At 49.5% G+C, this 23,268-nt stretch overlaps 1 protein-coding gene across 2 annotated transcripts in view; it reads left to right on the top strand.

The window, feature by feature from the left end:
* Positions 1-23,268, top strand: part of LOC122405558 (complexin) — a 205,105-nt gene that overhangs the window by 144,574 nt on the left and 37,263 nt on the right. Inside the window, exon 1 of one of the 2 annotated variants that reach the window (XM_043410425.1) lies at positions 16,980-17,075. The exons of the other annotated variant lie outside the window; for it this stretch is intronic. Coding sequence (XP_043266360.1) covers positions 17,063-17,075 — 13 coding nt within the window. The 5' untranslated portion in view covers positions 16,980-17,062. Of the gene's footprint in view, positions 1-16,979; positions 17,076-23,268 lie in introns of those variants that run through there. 2 annotated transcript variants of the gene reach the window in all.

Here is a 23,268-nt window from a genome sequence, read left to right on the forward strand (position 1 = left end):
GGAGCAAGTTCCGGCGCGAGCTCGCGAGCAACGTCGCGACGCTGGCAAACTTTGGCGCGATGCAACGGCGTAGAACTTCCCTAATCCGGGCGGATGCAATTTCGGGGTGGATCTTTCGCTCGTCTCGAACTTCCTAAGAGGAACGTCAAGTTGACCCGGCAGGGCCTCCTACGAGCCCTGCCGCCATTATTCTCGAAGCTCGTTTCTCGTTTTTCCCGGTGATTTTTGCGTTTCGACGACGCTACGAATACGCTGGACGATTCGATTCGCCGACGGAACGTAACCCGTTGCGGTTCCGCCGGCAAACTTTCCGACCAAAACGCAAAGTTGACCGAAAGGTTAGCGGGTTCCCGATATTCCGAGGGTTGAGACAAACTGCAGTTTGGCTTTATCGCTTCCCCTAACTCGCATTATAGCACCTCGTTCGTCTTCCCTACTCCGGGTTTCTTTATTCGCCAACTTTCGCGAACAATCGATTGCTCCGCGGGATCTTGTCGACATTCCCGACAGCTGTTCCCACCCTCCGCTAATCTCGTGAAAACTTCCAGCCGACTTTAAAACGTTCGTCGAGCGACCGTTTCTCGAATCAATTGTACAAGAAACCACCCCCTCGCGACGCGTTCTCCATCGAGGATCGCCAGAGTCTCGATTCTCTTCGACACGATCGTTGATTACTAATCGGGGGATGCTATTTCCAATAGACAGAGTCAAAATTTCAGGCCATACATACAGACCTTTATGTACTTATAAAATATCCTGCGTGATACATCTCTTTTCCAAGGGTAATTGTAATTGTTAACTTTGATCGAATTAGCCAGCATAAGAGCGATCAGAATTTAAAATCAATCAATTTTACGTGTCGCTATGTATTTCTGTCGACGCGATATTCAACTTTGGTGCGTTTCGACTAGGAGAGCGACGAGAGGGATTGTCGTTCGTATCGGTAAAAAAAAAAGAAAAAAAAACGCGGGAACTGGACGCATTGTTTTCCAGCGACACGAGTCGCCAAACTTTTATCAATTACCATCCTACGGTTTAGTTTGTATTCGGACGAGCGTGACGCAGATTCGACGTCGAACGGCGAAGGCCGCGAAATATCGTTAGGAAAGTTGCTAAATCCCGCGGCCCCGGCTACTGGCTGCAACTTCCAGGCACTAATTCATTGTAAATTTATACAATTAACTCGGCCAACCTGGTTTCCGCGTACGATACTACGCGACGCCTCTGTTTTCTCCGGGCGCTGTCACCCCCGATTTACTTCCTCCCAACGGCTCTTTCAACCACGCCCCGCGCCGAGAGGCCAAGTCACACCTGCCCTAAGTTTAATCCAACTTCTTGGATCGCTGATGAACGGACCGTGATTTCGCCGCTCTGTGTATCTCGCGAATTGAATTTACGACGCTCGCGAAGGCGTCGAACGACAACCGTCTACTGAACGCGAGAGGAGATATTACTCACAGTCGAGCTACCAAAGAACGATATCAACGTTCGCGGAAGCAATTCAATTTTACCTGCGACCCGCTTCTTCCTCGCGATACTCGTTCGATCTCGCGAGGATCACCGACTTTCTTCGAGCGAAGGTCTCGGGGTCTTTGATTATTCGGATAATTTATCGGTACGCGATTTCTCAAGGTTTTGGTTTTAAGGTCTGCTCCTGAATGGCGCTCGGGATCGGATAAGTTAAACCGAGTTACAGAAATACGTCTCGCCGGTAAACAGAAGAGGGGGGGAAGGCAGGAAACTAAGCTCGAAAGGCTCGTCTCGGAAGTAATTAAATTGGCCTGGTCTCTCGTCTCCGTGAACCTCGACTTTCGACGGTTTGAACGTAAATCGAGCCAAACGACGAGGCGCGGATCCAGCGGTAATTGGCAGCTCGTGGCGCGATATCGAACGAACCCCACCGGAGACGTTTTGTCCGCGAATTCGAGCGACTCCGCGTCTTGGCGTGTCGCTGCTCGTCGGCGTAATTTCCTCGCGTATCGTGGCCCATCGGCGAGAGCATTGTCTTCGTGGCCGACAACCGCGGTCGCGATTGCATTGTCGTCGCCGTGCGCGACGATCGAAAATTCACCGTTTGTTCTCGGCGAGCGTCGCTCGGATAAAGCCGCGCTATTGCCGCTTTATGCCGCCACCGGTAATTGTTTCGCTTCCATACGGAACTTTCGACGAGCACAAAAATTAAACTCCCCTCGCGAGGATTGTTCCGCTTCCGGCGAGTAAAAAAACCAGTCGATAACTGTTGGACCCCCGCAAACTGATTAATCGGCAAGCGGTCGGTAACGTTGGACCCCCGTAAGTCGATTAATCGGCTAGCGGTCGGTAACGTTGGACCCCCAAAATTCGTAAAGCGTTAACGAACCATCGCTTTCGCTTTCCATAGCGTTCCTGAGGAACTCGAGATAGTTTACGAGAAGACGTCGCGTATATTTCTCCGACTTCTCGTTCCTCGCGAAAGCTACGACGTTCTCGCTTTACCGACGGAGTCGTCGAACGGGGGGTGAACCGGCCGTAAAATGATCCGTTCGTTGGGTCTGAAAATCGAATTTTCCAATTTCCAACGGAGCTTGAAACCGACGACGTAAAAGCTGATACTGGAAAGCCCAGGGACAACGCGTCGGTCCATCTCGAGCGCGTTACCGGGCAAAAACAATCCCGAAGGAGGAATTCCTCCGGTGTTCGTTCCCCGTCGGTCGATGGAAAAAGGGAGCACCTGGGGTCTGTCGTTACACGTTCCACGGTCTGCCGGATGACTCGTCCTCGGATTCAATTCGACGCGAAACGAATTCGCGAAGATCTTTTTCTCGAGCGTTGGTTGGAAGCGTGGTTTCCAGGGTGACGCCGATTAGCCGGTGAAATTCGTCGACGGGGGCAAAGTGCGATTTTCGAAGGAGAGCGAGGTGGTTAAAGTAACGGGCGGATGCGCGACCGATCGAGTCCATTTAGGGTCTCTCGTCGGCAGCGTTGTTTTTGCAGCCAGCAATATTGCTCGAATAGAAGTCGATCGAGGTAAGAGCACTTCGCTCGATTCTTCGTTCGGTCGACCGTCGACTAACCGAAACATGCACGTGGCTGCACTTGCCCCCGTAATTCCTTCCAAGTGCTTCTTAATCGACCCGGGTGCTCGCGTTTCCGACGGATCCATTACCTTAACATTCCACCACTTTTCGAGATGAGAACGACCGACCGCGAATAATCGGAACGGGGACGCCTCGACGTCGACGCCTCGAACGAAAGGGTGGTCGTCCGTGAAACGAAAGAAAACGGGGAGAACGCCTTCCGGATAAATCTCGTTAACCGGGTTTCTCGCGGACGCCTCGCGGCCAGTTCGAACGAGAAAATATAGAATTTTCGCCGGGCGATCAACGATGCGTGGGAACGCGCGAGCAGATTCCACGGGACTATCGCGTTTCCGCAGGGATGCACTCGCGCTAGCGGATACGCTCGTGAGACATATTTACCGCGACCGCGGTAATACGTTATAAGCGGCCTCGAGGGGTAAATGGCGTCGAAGACGTCGCGACGATCCGTTCCCCGTTAGACGCTCGATGGGATTGTATCGGTTCGAGTGTGAAAGATTCGTTATTGTGTCCGGGAGTCTGGCGTCGAGAAGATAAGCAGGACGTCTGCTCGGTCGGTCGAGCGTGGCTGGCTCGAAAAGACGAGCGTTTTTTATTTGGCAAGTGGCTTGAAAAATTGAAGAACCTTCGATATTTCGAGCCACTTGTACCTTAGGCGTTAAACCTGACCGAAACGAATATTAATTCCTCGAGGCTAACGCGTTTCTCCGTTATTTTCGTCTCGCTTAGTTTTTTTTCTCGCTGGAACCATTTTTCACCGGGATTCCGAAAAGAGCTGATACCGGGACAGCTCCTCCGAACGGAAAGAGCAAAAGAATTGAGCGGGGAGAACGGTCTGTACAGAGCTAGCCGAATATCACGGCAGAAGAGGGTAGTCTCTCTCGACAAGATAAATTCCTTTCGAGAAAGCTCCGTTTTTCGAGGGGAACATCCTCTAATGCACGATGGTAATTCGGGTTCGCGCGTTCCGCTCTTCCCGCGTACGAGAAAAAAAATATATTTGAATTACAGAGGGAGGAACGATACGCGAGCAACAAAATCCGAACGGATAAACGTTTGGCGTTCTGTTCGCGATACACGCCCGTAGTAATTAGGTCCCCGGTGCTTTACTCGTTTGTAATTCGTCCGAAACTGCGGGACGAGCATTACTCCTTTCCGAATCTAGCTGTCGCTTTTAAATTCTAATTACACGAAGAGCGCCACGCTCTCTCTCCCTCTCTCTCCTCGTTCGTCCGTCGTTTGAAACGACCTCCTGGGATTAAGCGTATCCCGTTGTGCCCTTATATTTGAGTAATTAGCAAGATTGCGCCGCAAATGCGCTACGCGACGTCCGTCCGCAGTAGACTCGCCGTTAACGGATAATATTTGCCCTGCAGGGGCGGTAATCGAGCTTAATTTATTACTTGTCGAACGACCGTATTCCCATCGATCGAGTTTTTAACCTGCGAGGATTAACGCAGGTTTCTGGCACTTTTCAACTCGTTTTTATCTTAAATAGTACACCTACCTCGAGCTAGCAAATGAATCATTAAAACCCTCCAATCCGTTCAGAAGTTATTAAATTTCGGAGCGACATTTCTAGCCTCGCGTTAGACTTTCGCTAAGGAATTTTTTTTCTCGAAACCGCGTAGGATTTCGGGGGTACGTCTATCGACCAAAAATGATTGTAATTGACCCCCGCAACCGAGAATAATTTTTTCAAAATGATTTGAAATTTTTTAATTTAATTTTAAAAACGAAGCCTCAATCAAGAATCTACAATTAAAATTGTTCCCAGGGGTGGCCGAACACCCTGTATAAGATTTGATGATGACTGAGTAGCCTCATGATTGTTAAACTTGCGACGAGTCAGGCTCGTTATTGCATGGCAAGTGGTTAACTTTCCAAATGATTTTTTCTCCGAAGAAAAGGACTTTGCAACGCAACAATTTTTCCCTCCGAAAAGATATAGTTAAACACACACGTACAAGGTGTTTAAAAGAAACCAATTTCGAAGCGTTCAATCGCGAGCAGGGACGTAAAAGCGAACCGGCCGCGACAGGTTGGCGAACGACGGGATAAAAATTATTATATCGCCAAAGCCGTGCGGGGACGGGCGAGGATTCGAATGCATATGCAGAAGAACGGTGTGTTTCCTTTTTTCGATGCGACGGCCGGTGCATATTCATGAAGGCGAGCCGAGGAAAATCCTATGTAATTTGAAACCTGCGTTCTGGACCGCAGGACCAAAATTCGCAGGACCTTCTCTCGAGCCGCAGCCAATGGTCGTAACTTTTCCCGAGGACGGTTTCAAAGTATCGATGTTTCTTCCGGCACCAACGGAAATAAACGATTTATTCGATTGGAAATACTCGCGCGCCGCGGTCGTACGCAAAAGCGAACGCGAAATGGGTGTTATCGCCGCGCAAACAATCTGATTCCGCGGCGGCTAATTGCGGAATTGGTACCGTACACGCGGATCCAAATGAAGAAACTGCTAAACCGAGGGACATAATCGTCGGCCGCGCGCGGCTGAACCGAGATAGCGCGCGTACGAAAATTCGTCGCCGCGCGGCACCGGCGAACCGCCCCGGCAATTCGATTTAATACAGGGAACGCCCGCGCAAAGCTAAATGTAAATATTAGCTGCCACGTACAATTTAATAAAGTATATCTACCGCGAACGCGGTTTAGTTTCGAATATGAGATTCCGGGGGCCCCGATCTAACGTTTGCATAGTTTCCAGACCGACGAAACGATACCGCTGACGATGGTATAATCGCGACCACGGATATCCGCCCGGGACCGTCCATTAACATCGAACGAACAAATAGTTTACATAATCTCGATTAACGGTAATTCCCATCGACGAGGGATCTCTCGCTTTAAGGCGCACCAAAACCTGCTCGCCTAGAAGGTAATCCTCTTGGGATAAAGGACCGGATAAACGAGACAAACTTTTCTCCCGGAATTCCTTCTACCAGTTTCCCCCAACGGAATTTCCCCACACTGATCGTTGTAGCCCGGAAACTAATTTTTAAACGGTCCTAAGATAGCTATTGGGGACGCTATTTATTATTTTCAGTGTTTGCAATCTTTCGTCGAAGAGGTGTGAGATAGCAGGAGAAAGAGAGAAACACTTGTGAGAGAGAAGGGTTGAGCTGTAGCCCCCTGTCGACGAGTGTGGGAACTGTCCTTTCAGTTGCGCACCCACCACCAATACTGTTTATTCGTATGTTCAAAACACACCCCTTTACTAATAATAATAGGATACGATCACTATGCAAGATCAAACTCGTATTTGCAATGCCTTGAAAACGCGTAAGATAGCAGGAGAAAGGAGTGGGAAGACGCTGAAACATTAAATGATTAGTCGAGCACTTGCGAGAGAGAAAGGTTGATCGTAGTCCTCTGATGACGAGTCTAGAAACTACCCCCTCGCCATTATATACGGTTTAGGTTCAATGGAAACTAAGATGACCTCTTCTCCTAGATACCACTCTATAGTGCGTAGAATGAATGGAACCAGGGCGAGTAATGAACGCGAAATTTGTAACGCGCGAAACGAGTGCATTTATCGGGGCGCTAGATTGGCAATTAACGTCTGTATGGCAAGCACACGCATTTGCGCACGCCTGTTGTTAGCTGCTAGTCAGGCTACGAGTAAACGGCAGCTTTGGCTTTCGGTCAGGGAGCACCGATCCCCCAGAGCCTCGTAAAACCGAGATGAAAAAATACGACGACCGTTCCGGCGAGCCTCGATTACGCATTTCTCGCGGGGGAAACGATTTTCGAGATGCAAAAGCTGCAATTATTCCAATATTGTGCAAGCACCGCTATTTGTATAAAAATCCACTCTTTTCGCAGTTCGGGAATCGAACGTACCGATCAAATTATTGGAACAGAATCTTGAAGCTAAAATACATAATGAAAGCTCGTTTCTCGAGTGTAGTTCTTCTCGACGTGGTCTCGAGACCCGGACCACGCCCAACGTGGACCACCACCCCCGCGAAATAAGCGCAGCGGTATCGCGAATTTCAATAACGTCGGTCCCGGGTCCGTTTTTCATGACGTTTCGCGGTGCAATCGACAACGAGAAACGGTGGATCGATTCTACCGGGTATAGAGACTAAAATATGATTTTTCGACGTCGACGGGCACGCAGGTACGCTGCCCGTAGTCCGGATGGATTCTCGCGGCCGAGCAGCTGGCTCTTCCGAGGGAACGAAGCCCCGCCAGCCCCTGCTAGCTCGTGTCACCATCGACATCCGCAGTGCCGTAACTGGCAACCGGCCAAAATCCTGCACATGCAGCCCCTCCGCAGCCCTGGTCCGCTGCTTAGTAAATCGGGGTTACCCGGGCTTCCGCCGCCGCGGCGCGGCGCGTCTTTATCGCGGGGATTTTCGCTGGCCCGTCCATCGGGGAGCTCCACGATTATTAGACGAGGGTCCCGTTAAAGCGTTGCCACCGAAATCTCGAAATCTCCCGGCAGAATCTCGTAAAGATTCAAAAAAAACGAGCGTCGCGATGCGGATCCACGCGAACCAATCGACGCTCTTCGCCGACCTCCACTACCCGACGATAGGCGAATTTAATACAAACCGTGTCCCGATCCTCGAAGGATCCCCGGTGTCAGGAGTTTTTTCGTTGGTTCCAAGACGTTTGATAGAATTGGGGAGATCCCAGGTTGCGTCACCGGGGATCTTCTCCGGGCGGCGAGGAGGAATCCTCCTCGAAGATTTACGATGCAGTCCGATGAAAACTATTTATCTTGTAATGCCTGGTCGCGATAACGTCTCGAAGAACGGCATTTACGTCCGGACGTCGACCGCCTCCCGTCAATTTTATCTTTATCTCGGACACGCTTTTTGTTCGTCGTCCGGACGGTGTCGATGGACGAGAAAAATCACGTTGTTTAGCGACGGAAAAACGGACAGACGCGCGACTCGCTTCGTTTCCCCGGCGAAATTTAAATTTCCCTCGAGATTTTGAAACGTACGATCGACTTTCGGGTCGAGAACTCGTTGTCGATAGTTTGAACATTCATCTAAGAAGCGAGGAACTCGTCCATCGGTGTTTATTTCGCAATTTGACAGGTTTGACGCAGCTCGATTGAGAGAAAAGACAGTGTAGACGAGCGTGAGCCATAGATATTGGATCGTTAGCGAATGGAGCGTTCTTGAACCGCCGTGAACATTCTCAAACTTTTCGATGCGTCTTTCGTACGCGGCGGGTGAAAGTTTGCGAGCAGGTTGCGCGCGGCCTCGAGCATCGAGTTTAATTTCGAGTCTCTAATTCGATAGCTAGTCTTCCTGGAGGAATTGGTACTACGAACAGAGAAGGTTCGAATCGTTCGCTTCAAAAGGGACGCATACCGATGCATTCCAAATTGCATTCCAATTTCCCGTTCGCTTATTTGTTAAAAAGGAATGCCTCGAGTACTATTGGGACCGGCACTCGTTATTTACATAAATTCCATGGGCGTCGATCGATCAGAGAGGCGAACGAAACGCGAAACAGGTCGCCGCAAACGCGCAAAAGGAAAACACGTTCCCCGATGCTTCCCTCGCGTCCACCCGCCCCCCCCCGCCTCTGTAATTACTTCGGTAATTTGTGCCACGTGCACGGCGCGAGCCGAGCACAAAGCGCCCAATCAACTGCGACGCGATTAAACGAAAGAAAGCAAAAGAAAATGTTGGGAAAATTGAATATTGTTTGCTACTCTGGCGAAACGAGCGCAGGGTAATTGGTCCGGGAAAATTTTCCTAGAAAAGTTTGGATTTCGCGTTTACCTTCGGGCCGACGATCACGCTACGCGTTTCATCGATCGAGAACAAGATGCACCGTCGATAAATAAATGATTCCAACGGCGCGGAGAATCGTGTCGCGGTCGTTTCCAAGAAAAATGTTTTCCCGTTCTCGTTGCGCGATATTTCCTCGAGTTCTCGGTGAAATTCGAATACCGCGAGCCGGAGTGCGCGTTTCTCGTGTTTCCTGCTGTTCGTTCTTGTTGTCGTTTGCAAAGATACCGGGTTATCTGCACGTCCCTAACGACTTTTCTCTCGCGAATTTGCTTACCACTCTGTACTCCGTTCTCGTATCTTTCCAGGGCCATCGACCACCTTGTCCTTACGCGTCAACTTCGACGCGAATCTCTCGTCGCTCGTGGCGATACTTCCACGCGACCATTTCTTTACTCGAGGAAAATCGAACAATGGGCGCAGCTTCGAAATAGTCGCGACATTCGCTGCAAGGACGAGCGCCAATTAGACCCTTTCTAATCCGAATCGTTGCACCCTTTAACGTATTCCGTTTAAGCTTGTACAGCCCTCGGAACGGTCCCTTCTAATCCCGGTTATCGTGTTAGACCGGCCAAACCTTCTGCGAGGAAGTCATATGGAAATTCACGATAACGCGCGGGAAATTAATCTCGTTAAACTTACGTAACGGTCATCCTTGAAATTTATTCGAAAATTAGGGATCGATGGGCCAAAGTGTTACGAACTTTCCCTTCGCTTTTGGCTCGGACCTTCGCGAAACATTCTGTTCTATTGTTAACGCATTTAATAAGCTGCATTATATAGTTTTTATTTTTTGAAATTATTATGCCCTTTGATGCAATGGTAAATTAAGTAGAATTGCAACACTTTGCGTAAATAACCTGTCCATTTCCGCGGTTCATTAAAATTTTTACTGTCCACAAAAAGAATAACTTTAGGCAACTTCGTTTTCTATTGGTCTTACGAACGGTGGGTAGCTTCTGACTGCCTTTGAGCCAGTTTTCGCGCTCTCGAAAGCGCTCTTACAAAGCGAATGCGACATCGACCGGTCCCACAAATGCAATTACAAATTTCCACCGCTGGCTAATTACTCTAGCCGGGCGCATCGTAATTTTCACCGCTCGCGACGCCATGTTTCTCTCAATCTACTCAACACCTTCTTTTTTTTATTTCACCTTGCATAGTCAACCAAATTTGCGTAAAAGTTGATGTTTCTCGCGATCAACAAGTACTTCGATTCTGCTTTCGTGCTAATTTACTAGCATTTATCTGGCAACGTCCGCATAAATTTTATCCATTCAAATTGCGCTCCGCGTTAATAAACCAACATTGTCGTTGCCACGTATTCGTACGAATCGACGCGAAGTGCGAACGACCGGAAACGGTAAAGTTTATCCGTCGCGCGTTAAATCTCGCGATAAAACCGCGAATCCGAACCGAAACGCGCGGAAACGGTCGAAAACTCGGCGTCGAGAGGTACCGGAAGCTGGCAATCGAGCTCGACGGGGAACAGAAACATAATAATTCTCGTCGGTTCCCGTGGCAAATTCGTTCACGGCGACACGGCTCGTTGGAATTTTTCGAGCTGGACCGTAAAACCGGCGACGATCGAGGGGATCGAGGATCGAGGCTGAGGGCGACGCGAAGGGCGAGGCTTGAGGGAATCGTAACGTACGACGTGTCGCATTTAAGACCACTTCCGTCGGGCATGTCGGCGTACGCGTTCCACGGAAAGACGAAGGAGAAAGTTGAGCGATCGGTAGGAAAGAAGGGTGCGAAGTAACGCGTGCTTTATGATCGCTGGATATATTCCGCTTTCGTCTTCGGCCACTTTATCCGCGAGACTCCGTGGAAGGTCGGCTAAGTACGTTTGATTGTAAGCTGCCCGGGCTGGTTTAAGGCTGATTTACAGTAAAATGGCTGGTGGCGTGGCTCGCGCGACGTGAGCGGACTTCCACGATTCTATTCCCCCGATGGTAAGCTGCTGTTAGTTCCGCTGCAAGAGCTTCCTTCTTATTCCTCTTCTTCTTCCACGGCGACTCTTGCTCCACCCTCGCCGGTTGCTTTTTTTGGTTCAACCGTGTGTTACGGTCGACGAAAGGCGAACCACCACGGCTTCTCTAAATATCCGCGGGAAGGTTTATCTCTTCCAGTCTCGTTGCTTCCTCGTCCTCCCTCCATTGAAACCCGTCGGTTGCTCGAAATTTCCCCTCGGTTCCTCGAGCGTACAATTTCTGCGCCCGAGCCCGCTCTTTATTTACCTTTCCACCTTGATTCCGCCTCTGTCCGTTCCGTTTCCTCCTCGGACCGTGCCTCTTAACTCTCCCTTTGTCCCTCTCGTTCGGGCGTCGCGGCGCTACGGCTCCTTCGATTTCTCGATAAAAGAGTTCCCCATCGGGTATGTAAGCGTGGAAACCAAGCTCCGTTTTCCCCGCCCTCGATTCCTTCGCTCCCTCGCTCGGCGACGACTCTTTGCTTCTCACTTTTTCCGCGTCCTCGATTCAGCTGCCGCTAAATCGATCCCGAGCGAGGAATGACAGGCCGCGAGATGGAAAAAGGCAAGGGAAGAACAAGTCAAAAGGAGAGTCGCTCGAGTAGGAGAAGCGGAGGTTGGAGAAGAAACGGCGCGCCGACCGAGTTACCCGCGAACGAGAAAAAGAAAGGCAACCGGCAATTAGGAGGACGATTGAGCCCTCCTTAAGGGGATCATCCCGGCACAATGTAGTCGGAGAACCGCTCGATCGGTCGCTCGACGTGAAATTAAATGACCAGAGCTATTTAGACGGTGGATAGAACAAATTGCTTTCACCGATGCAGCCTCCCCTCCCATCGAACAACGCTGATTCGATTACCAGTCGCGAGAAACGCTTTGCATCCGTACGCCTATCGCTACCTTTTCTCCTAATCTTCGCCACTCTTACGCTTCTATTTACACTAAACGAGCCCCTAAAAGAATTCGAGACTCGATAAATTTGTCAGATTCCATATTTAACACTTTACCAACCGGTAAGATAGCCTATTACCGGTTCTCGTGAAAATAAAAAATGTACGAACAATACAGTGAACACTTATAAGATGAGGAACGCGTAAATATTATTTGTTAGCGATTTACGCGATTCTAAATAAAAGAAAAACAGCATTTTTACGTGACTGTGAGCGTAACGGGTTTGGAGAAAAATATGTGCAACGAACGTCCCCGTAAATCTAGTGTTAAAGTCTTCGTTTTATCGGGGGCAGCGAGGAACGACAGCGATCAAACGAAACGGTCGATCGCATCACGACTCAATTTAACGCGAATATAAACTAACGGGATTCCGTCGGTACAAGGTGCGTGCGTTTATAGGAAGAATTTCCCGGCCGGTGGACCGAATTGCCGGGTGTAAGTTCTCGTAGATGTTCCGACTACGGTGCGCAATAAGAAGCGCGCGACACCTTATCCGACGTCATACGTTCGAGTTAAATTCTCTCTACGCTGGTGCCGGCGTCGCGTAGATCGTCGTTCGAAGTTAATTCGACAATATTAATTCTGCGCCGGCTGCGTAACTTTGCGAACTCGAACACTCGAAAAGTTTAAGAATACGATTGGAAGACGCATTCTCGTACGGGCTGCTTTCTCCGCGGAACGAAACAGACGGTGAACGGTGTGTTCCGAGAGAAAATAAGCGAAAGGAAGGAGACGTTCCCTTTTGGGTGGATCTGTTTTATCGCCGCTAGGATCTCGATCTACTTTCGCGCCATTTGTCGGGAATTTCGAAAAAGTAGGGTAGTAGGGGGGAATCGAAATGCAAAACGGAGGGAAATAAGGTGGACAACGAGCGGGAAAAAGAGCGTCTCGATGGTCTCGATTCAGCCGTGTTCGTCTACTATAAAGTTGTTCTTAAAGTATTCCCATATCAGCGGCCGTTGGTATGCCAATATAGCGATCCCAGGCTTTGTCGCCCCTTCTCATTCCCGGACGCAGCCCCTTTGCCGACGTATTCCCTCATCGACCCGGCCTAGTAGACCGTCGTCTCCCAGGAAGCCCCCGCATACCCGGTTTCGCACGCGGTGGTATGTCTGCATACCATCGAGATAATGATTGGCAGCAGGACTGCCTGGAGTCCGACCAGGACGACGACGATCCTCGACAATTCAGCCTAGCCGACCCCCCAGACGATATTAAACCGAATTACTGGGGAGTCTTCGGCTCCCCGTGATTCCTCCAACCACCTGGACATTTATTTATTCATTTATTTAACCCGTACGATCGCCCATTTATGGTTCAAAGCGAACTATCACATCAGAGGTAATGATTCGTAAAATGAACCACGTGATTCGTTGGTTGAACGTTTCTATCACCCCCTGGGAGCCAGTGAACTGCTGGTGTCGAATTCCAGCCCTGTACGAAAGATGAACGTGTTATTTAGGGCGTACGAGTCAAAGTATGAAACCACGTAGAATGGAACCAATTTACTCCGCGTGGTCTTCGAAAGATTGCTTCTTCGAAAGGTAGAGTTAGAGGGTGAACGTCGCGTCGATAATGAGTAGGTGTTTGCCGAGTCGCGTGGCTCCTAATAGCTCGGGGCAACGTCTAATTAGAGATAATTGGCGTCGGAGAACGGAGAACCTGGGTGACGGGGGGGTAGGGTCGATCGAAATCTCGAAATAAGCGTACTCGGTACTTTTGTCGCGACAGAGTAAATATTTACCGGTGCCAAGTGCGGCGGAATTCGTCCGTAATTCGCGTCCCGCTATCTTGCGTTGATTGCGTCCGAGTGTTTACAGAATTGGACGAGTACGTCGCGTACGGGCGCGTGTCCGTCCCGTTTAGTATTCCGAGACACGGATTACCGGTGTTCCATCAACGCGTCTATCGTTATTAACGTCTGCAATTACCGAAACGGCTTAATATCCCTGACGACGTGAAATTATCTCGTTAACGCGAACGCGATGCCATCACGGTTCCATCTGGATACTCGCGACCGCCGGGACACTCGTCGCGTACCGATTACAAACAAAATATCGTCCATTTTCTACCCCACCGACGCTCCTCGATATTTTGCATTTGATAATTAACCCATTCCCGGTACAATTACGAACGTGAGGCCACTCGCTCGTCATCGAGTCTTATTAAAATCAACGCATTTTTACATTTACGTTTAAATTTAAACAGAATTAAATAGCATACGTTTGGAAAATTATTTGTGAAAGATAGCCAAGGGAGAGTAAAAATTTTCCAAGACCAAAATCAAACCATATTCGATAATATCGTGATCGCGGCACTCCTTTGGAAACATTGATTCGGGCGCTGGCTCGTTTAACGCGAACGCTAAAGACGATACCGATATCGTTGTTTCCGACATCGACGGTATCCCCGTTCTCTGGGGTGTCGGTGTCATACTAACATTCGATGCCAAAACGAACACCTTAATCCGCAAGAGAACGTTAAAACGGCTTAAATTCCATTTCTCCTTTTCTTGGGGACAAAAATCTCCTCGGCTAAATCCACCAAACGTTTCTTCCATTCGGTTGATTTGTTATCGCGCGATAAAGAAATTCCGCGGACCTTCCAGCGAGTAATTTGTGCCGTGGCGTTCCACGATCAAGATTATCCTCGCGCGACAGAGGAACGATAAATTTACACGAAAACCGTACAGATTTAAACGATGCAAGTCCGACGTGGAGGGCCGCGACGCGTGCCCCGAACAGTAGAAAAACGCCTGGTAACGACACCGGGAAAACCAACGTAGAGAACGAGAGTCAAACAGAGCGGAGAAATTAGGGCAACGGGCGGGACGTCAGCCATAATGAGAATCCGGTATCCACGCGCGTAATAAACTGTGTCCCGTTGTTATTAAAGCACCGACGGTTCGTTCTATTTAAATTGCGTCCATTTCGCGCGACGAAACGCAGCAAAGAAATCGGAAAAGTTGACCGGCGATGAATTTACCGGACAGAGACGGAGGATTTAGGGGAATCAGTATCCCGACGATGCCAGGCCACGGTGTTAGGTTACTTGTTTACTCCCGAGTACCGGAACGGCCGATGCATTATTCAACGAGCGCTTGTATTTATCAAGCCGATAGCCAACTCGAGACCTCGTGCACACACGCCGGAACACGCACGAGGGCACGTCGCCGAGCGTTCGCGTAAACAGGTGAGAGATCGCCTCGCCTCGAGAGTTCTCTCGATCCCCAGACCCCCTCGAGAAGTGGATTGCCGATGTTTATGGATTCCACTGCTTTCCAGTTTCCACGGGTCCGATCCAGTCGTTCGACTTACGCGCGCCGTAACTTAGATACGCTCGACTGGTTTATCGCGGCCCTCGACTTCCAAGATTCTCTTTTCGTCCTGTGGAAGCTATTTAGCCGGACAACGGGTGTCGTCGTCGTCGAGAGGCCCCCGAGTTGGTTTCGCGAGGAACCACTGGTGGACTGGGATAAAAGTTAACGATGCAATGTTACTAGGGAGATTCGTCTTGAAGCCAGTAAAGGGAGATCTCCCTTGCAGCCAGTGAAGCGCAAGAGACGACACATTTAACTCCTTGGCTACTGTAGATTTTGACGCCAGCACAAGTTGTGCGCGGAAAACTTTTTCACGCATTGAACGCTCATAAGTCAACCGATTCATTGAACTTTCATTGGTCAAACGATTAAGAATTATTACCGAATTACGGTAGAGCCTCGAGATCGCGACTCGAGCGAGGAATCGTATCGAAGACGGCGGTGGTTCTTTATCGAGGCAAGTTCGCGCCGATTGGCCTTCGTCGCGGCAAACTTCCGCGTTACGTGGAAATAATACCGTCGCCGTATTTCAACCGATAAAAGGAAGGGCGTAGGCGTTCCTGATGGGTGCGCGAAAAGCCCGATAAATCTTCGGGTTCTCGATGCCTGGAAGACGAAGGGTGCGCGTTCCTCTCCGGTGTCTGTCAAGCCCGTACCCGATGCAGAATGGAACGGCGAGGGTGGAGGAGGAGGGCCGGGAATAGGTCTAGAGAGGAGATATACGCGCGGTAGAAGCGGCGATAGAGGCAGACAATGAACAAGAAGCCAGACAATAAGCGAGCGGAATCGAGACGAAGAGACTCCGAACGGGTCTGGCAAAGGGTGGCAAAGGGCAAGTTCGATGGGGGCGCGACGATAAAGCGAAACTGACCGGCCCCTCCGTAGGTCCTGCACGGCCCCAAGGTGGCAGCTCAGGTTCGACCTGGTGCCGTTAATGGGTCGGAGGTCTCCGGTTCTATTAACTACAAACCGCAAGTAGTCCGGCTTCTAAGTAGAGCCAATAAATTATATCGCTCGTTAAGCGAGGCTCGCTCGCGCGCAGGAATATTCCTTAATGGGTTCCCCGGGCGTGGTACGCGGAATGCGTGCGTTCCAAGACGCTTTCGCAATTGCTAATTGCAATTTCGCTCGAGTGCAAGAATCGCGTACCTCCTCGTTGGCCCTTTCGCCCTCGAACGTCTGGCTTTTCCACCGTGGAAATTTCATTTGGCTCGCCGGGGGGAAACAATGACTGGGGCACCAACCCGTTATCATCGACGGCTTTTTTTCCGCTCACGGCTTTTGCGAACGTTCCAACCAGCCGGATTGAACGAACTTTCGGAGCAGCGATCGATAAGACTGAAACTTTTCGCGTTTTCGTTCGTCGTTGTTCCCTGGCCATTTGAAAATGCGGTGAAAGATAAAGGCAAGATGAAATGGTGAAAGATGAACCAGACCGACCCTCGTAGCCGACGATCGTCTCAAGAACGATCGCGCGCGAGCGAAATATTCGTAAATTAGGAGAACGTTCTCGGTGACCCAGTGTCGTTGGATGGGCGAGGGCGAGGAAGACAGCCCCTGTGGGTCACCCAGTACGCCCAGCCAGTGCGTGGACCGGTTCCTCGCGGATGAAACGGATCGCGTCGGGCGCAGAAAGTCCGGCAGGAATATTGCGTACGGTTTTCAGGCTGGTTCTGTCGGTCGTTGCGAGAGGGTGGGTTACAGAAGTTCCCCGAGGGGAGAGAGCAACATTTTTCTACCCCTCTCTGTCCGTGAGAACCCCTTCCGAGTATCGCGGGGAAGCACGCCCACCGAGAGTGCTGGTGGGGAACTCGGTTCTTGATAGGGGACGCGGAGGATACTGGCGGCGGTGGTGGCGGCGGCAGTGGTGGTGGTCGGCGTCGGTGCTGGCAAGCCAAGTCTGACCGAAACGGCGCCAGTACTACTGTCGCCAGCATCACGAGCGCAGCCACGAGGCCGAGTCATGGACATACTGGGTATGTCCTGTTAGAAAGCCAAGCATGCACTACTTAGCCTCTTCACTTGCTCTTGTTGATTCGTCGCGACCGTCGCCGTACTCGCGCGGGGCTCTCTTTCTTTTTTGCTTTTGCTCGACAACGACGATCGATCGATCCGATCCTGGCCCGTAACGCGCGAACAAACCCGCAGAGCTTGGAGCCCGTCCCGACGCGTCGATTTTCCAATCGCGACGCGCCAGTTTCTTCCGTCCATGCCTTTTTTTTCTCATTTTTCAATCGCGTACGCTGTCGGGGGACTGGCTCCAGAGTGGTGCAACGACAACCACTATGTTACACCTGCCCGTAGCAACGAACGCAATAAGGTATTGTTGATCAAGCATATCTGTCTCTAACCGATCTCTCGGGAATTCTACTTCGATCGTTTACTTACGCGCTCTTTCTTTCTTTTCTCTTCCACTGTTCTTCGAGTTTTGTTTATTTTGCGCTAGACCTTCTGCTTGCACAATTATTATATCTGCTTCGGTCTTTTGTTTTCGTTGCGTGCAGAGTATCTGTAAATAGTTCCTCGCGGAGGATCGCGTCCGATTAGGAGTAACCCGTACGCCCGTAATCGAATACCGCGTACTGTTTAACTGCACTGCGGACGGTCCAATTTCAAACGAAAATCTGTCGTCGAGTCACCAGGTCGCGGACCAACGAACGTCGATCTCTAATTGGGTTAATGCTCGCCTCGACGCTGCCCTCAGAATCGAATGGCACGCGCGTTACCAACTGGCCTCGCCGCGATCTCGACTTCTCCAAGTAACCAACCCTTACGAATTTACAAACGAGTTTCCGCGGTTCCGTTCTATTTCCCCGCATCCCCCACTCCCGCACGCCCACACTTTCAGCGAGCGAAACAACCGCGGGACGATAATTATTCGTCGGCATTGTTCGCGAGACAAAATTCTAACTGCACGGGCCGCTTCCAAGGGGAAAAGGAAAAAAGTTAAGTACGAGTTTCGATGGAAAACAAGCACTTTCCGTGATACCCGGAGTTGCAGAAGTTTGCTCGTTACCGACTCTCTTTCCTCCTCTCTCTCTCTTTAGAAGCGTTTCAAAACGCGTTCAAATTCCACATCGAACGTACTCGAGGTTGCTCGGATCGCGGGAAAAAAGTGTCGACGAATTGGTGCATAGTTTTACAGTGGCGTAAATGCAAGGCGGGAACTAAAAAAAGTTCTCGAGGTTAGAAGAAAATAAATCCGAGAGTCTTGAATTTTAACGAGGCTGCGTGGACGAAGTTTCGTTTACGTGGACAATTTGAGGGGTTTGGTCTGGAAACGCGTTGAAAGGGATCAAACCACCGCGATGTGTGTTTCTTTTAGCCCTCGTTGCGCGGAAGAACGGGAATCAAAGGCGATTCGACGCGAATTCTCGTTAGAGGTACGCGTGGCGAACGCATCGCGCGCTAAAAAGAAGCCTCGAATTTTCTTTCTTCGCGCGTTTTCGTTGCCTCGAAATCCCGCAGCCACTCCCATTTTCGTGCATCTGGCCCTTCGCGGGAATAAACGCTCCTCGACGCGTCTATCTGCACGCGACATTTCGCGTACAACGCGGCGTCCAGCTGTTGTGTTTCTCTTTTGGAGATCGAACGCTTCCGTTCCATTGGTTCCTCGTTCGATAACGCGGCACTCTGCAACGCGGATAACGCTGTTGAATTTTTTCCACAAAGTTTAAGTTAAGGGTGGGGCTGGAGTCGCGATGGAACTAAAAATACAACGATTCTTCGTGCGAAAATAATTCGAAAATTCGCAATTGAAATTTCAGTCCTTCGTTTGGTTTCTAAAAAATTTTTAATTCGTACATTGGGTGATGTTTTCTCGCCCGCGAGAAGCGTGTATTCTTACTCGAAACGTTGGTTTCGAGTACCTTGGCCCACGCGAATCGATACATTACGAAACGAGACATAAATAAAACGTTGACAAGGCTGGCCAATATCCATTCGTACGTATCTGGGCGGCGTTGAATCTGGCAACGCGACGCCCTAACTCCTTGTAAATTATTACCGCCCTGGACACGCTTCTGGGGCGCGTTCGCGTTTTGTAACGCGATAAATATGCTAGCGAGCCTCGATCCACCGAAAGGAATATTTACAATTGCTACGAGAAGGTGTATCGTCGATTCCGGTTGAGACGAGGTTGGAAATCGAGTGACGGATTTTAACATTTTCGAGATACGGAAAGTTAAAGAGAAAAATGGTCGAAATCTGACCGATCGAGCAAGTTCGAGGATGTTTGCGGATCGGAATTCAAATTCAGTTCGTAGGATTGTCGGACGTCTGTTTCACCTAGTTATCGGAGTGCTGGATACTCTTAACTGTTTCTATCCCGTTCGGAGACAGAATGTTATCCATGGCGGATTTAATTGGGATTGCACCGGAGCTACAATCGCTGCTACTTTGAACCACCGGCTCTATATCTGGGAATGTAGTTCAACGGAGTAACTAGCATCCGTTTTACAAATGCTGCTATCGCGCGACATCCTCGACGATAACCACTCTTTTCGCCAAATAATAACGGAATAATGAAACTTTTGTCACGGTTCAATTTACGGAGAAGCCCCGGGCGACTCTAACGAGCGTACAATGTTTCGAACACGATGGCCGTGACGCTGTCAATTTGCGAACGACGACCGTAGTCGATTGTAGACGATAAAAGAGTCGTTAAGGGTGGACGACTTTTCGCGTCGCACGGAAAATCGAGGGATTTTCCCAACAATTTTTCACTCTACAGCGAGAATTTTCGTAAACACATCGATTTTAAATCGTCGAAAGTAAGCCCGGTCTCTCGTGGAAGCTCGACAAAATCGTTACTTATCCGCGAAATTTCACCGAAAGTCTTTTAAGGGCTTATTTCGAAGTATTTAAAATGTAAAATACTCGCGTCAAAAGAGCTAGTTTAAAATTCCCCTTAACGAGCGACCGATCGTTATTAAACGGAACAGAATGCAGTCGCGTTTTGCGCCGCGATACGGAAAAGGAGACGCGTGTGCCTCCGACTGTTCGATAAGGCAAAAAAAAAATAAAAAAAACGGCCGTAGACAAATTCCAGAAAGGTTTCGGGCTTGGCGTTAAACGGAACGATTGGTACGCGTCTGCGGTAATAAAGAGCACTCGGACGCGTTCGATATTTCACCGTCGAATTTATCGAGAACCTGCAGACTGGGTTTTTCCAACGACCGCGTCGGTAAACTCGTGCTATACAAATTTTCGGTCGAAACGGTCAGGGGGGGGGGGCCGTTTCAGCCGCGTATAATTTAATTGATTCGACGTACACCGACGCGAACGGGACACGGGAATATGGAATTCGGTTTATTCGTCGGGAATCCAATTACAAACAGTGCTCGCAATTGATTTGTTAAATATGTGCTTTTAAACTTCCTTAGTCGGCCGTAACGGTTTTCCGCGGAATCGAGTTTCCCTTGTTTTCTTCGCCGACTGTGGACGAGCACGCGAACAATTCGCTACCAGAAGGATTTTGTCCCGGTCCTCTCGCGGGTTTCACCGTCCACGCGGAAAGAGCTTACTCGCTTTGTGGACCACGCGAACAAAATAAAAAAAAAAGAAAAAAAAAGACTGGATCGCCGCGAAAAATTGCGAAGCCCCGCAACGTGCCGTCTCGTGCAATAACGCTTAGAAATACGAATCGTAAACAAGACAGGTGGCACGCAAACCGTGCACTCGCGGAGTCTGCGTAACGATAACTCCGATCCGACATAACTGGGACGTTTCAACGAACACTGGCTTGCCTCTTGTACACGCGATTTCGACGGTTCCCGGTGCTTTGCAACTCTTTCGCAACGGTAACGTGTATCACAGGGTCTCGAAGGTTTGGTAGATTGTACAGTAATAATAGATGGGGTTGATGAATGGGCAATTATAGAATTACAGAATTTAATAAATTTAATCGGTGGGAATTATTATTATTGTTCATTTATTAGTACGAAAATATAGATTATAGTAAATATTATCAAGGATAATTTTAAACAATAGCATCTGTTTTTGCACGAGCCATTCTATCCAATTTCTATGCTATTTGTAGAATTTTGTTGCGATGGCTTTCGGGGTAAAATGGAATATGGTTTCCCAGATATTTTGACGGTCCGTACGATGGAAAATTGCAACGAAAATCGATAGTCCGGAGTTCCCTTTTGGATTTTGCGATCGCGATGCGTCCGACGTTCGTAGTCGAGTGAGCTTCTCCTTGAAACGCGCGTAACTTTGCACGATAACCCGCACCGGAAACTCTCCGACGACGAAGCTCCAAGAATTTCCTAACCGAGGAATCTGAAACGTTCCAACGACCCGCGGTCGACGCAACTATCTCGGTCGTTAATATTTTTTAATCGTTTTCAAGCGTCCCTCGTTTGATACGAATTTTCACCGTCCCCGGTATTCTTGGAGAAATAACGAACCAACGATGGATAGATGCTAATTAGCCACGAACGTTACTCCGCGTTCTACGAGCCTCGACGTTCGATTTCGGAATAATTAATGACCGAACCGCATGGCGCGCAAAAAGGCAAACCGCCATCGACTACTGTCAAGGTTCCCGGGACTCCTTTCGATGCAAATTAATTCGATTCCAACGAAACGCAGCCAAGGAGGCGCCTCTTGGAGATCGAAAATATCGAAACTATTTTTAAAAAATTCCTTCCTTCGATGAGTCTCTATTAAAACTCGCTCAGAGGTAAAATTTTCTTTTTTGTATACTTGTAACTGATCTTCGCGTCACTCTGGACTTATGTATTTCACACAAAAGTCCGTATTTTTAATTTGAGAGTTATGGTAGCTTCTTGCAAGGCTCGAGCGCGACGACGAAGCGTTCGAAACTGGCTCGCGGATCCCCGTTCGTCGAACTTGGCTGATTTAGTGGAATCCCGAGGATCACGTGCGTGCCAGAACGTGCAATTAGAATCGCCTAATCGTTAGATCGAAGCGACCCGATAGCGTTCACGCGAGAGAACTCGGAACTATACAATTAATCCTCGAACTCGAGGATTATCCTTATCCCGACGTAGCAATAATTCTTGGTGTATTTTGCTCCGGGGCCGGTTAGCGGGCGCGCTTATCGTGCGCCTCGGCCCGTTAAAGCGGTCGGGAATAATTCGAAAAGATTATCTGTCCGAAAGCGTTCGAGGAACGGAGGCGGAAAGCAGACACCGGAGACCCCCGGGTTCGTTTCCGAAAAACCGGCCACGACTCTCGGTTACGAAAGCGTCGGGAGGGCCACGGATGGAAAATTATGCGGCACGAGGCGTTAAACTGGTAGGCGGGATCCAAGGCGGGGCTGGTGGCTGAAAAGCCACAGCGGAAATCGCTTAATTCGTATTCAAGGATCGACGGGTCTGGCCCGATCGGCTGGCATGCGATCCAGCCGTCACGTGTCAGATCTCGTTGAATTGCTGAGGTTTCCCTTCGACCGACCTCGACGGGTTATGCGTCACAAAAAGTAGAGTCTTTACGTGCACAAGCTGGCCTACTTCTCCCTTTACCGAGCAGAGCTTCGAGCGTTCGCCTTGACTCGCGAAAGAGACCCTCCGCGTCAGCAGTTCCCCGAGCCTGGCCAATAACGAACAAACAAAAAATTATTGGTACGCCAACTCGGGCTCTTCTCTCTCCGTTTCTTGGTCGCGAGATTCATGGTTGCCTCTGACCTAGCGGGGCTATTACCAGATCCTTTTTTCAAACTACGCTGATAACCCGGCCGCTTGCCGTGTGACCCGTATTTTTTTAACGACGCTCATGAACGATCCAACCCCTCGAACATCTTGATAAGCGACAGCTGTTCGAACTAGTCGTCGCGCCGGCTAAAAAGCCCACTAAATCTTTAGCTTTCCCGGTATAACGCGGGCATACGTTCCGTTCTGAAATCTTGCAGAAAAGTTTTACGCTTTGGTGCTCGATGCACCCACCAAATTGATAAGTGGGTTTTCTAGGGGTTTCTAGGGGATTGTCCCTAAATATAATAATTCGTATCTTGAAGTGTTTCTTATATTTTTGCATATCGAGTGCACTCTGTAGTCTTTTGAGAATGAAAATTTCCCACAAACGTAACAGCTGTCGGAACAAGCCGTGGGTATAAAAAGTTTTTAATATTTAATGCTACTTTGGGCCCTCCCTTTCTTTCGCTAAGGACACGACGAAACGACCCATCGATAATAAACGAAC

This window comes from Colletes gigas, unplaced genomic scaffold, assembly GCF_013123115.1.
Source record: "Colletes gigas isolate AHSC1104 unplaced genomic scaffold, ASM1312311v1 Colletes_gigas_Sc00004, whole genome shotgun sequence".
Lineage (NCBI taxonomy): Eukaryota > Metazoa > Arthropoda > Insecta > Hymenoptera > Colletidae > Colletes > Colletes gigas.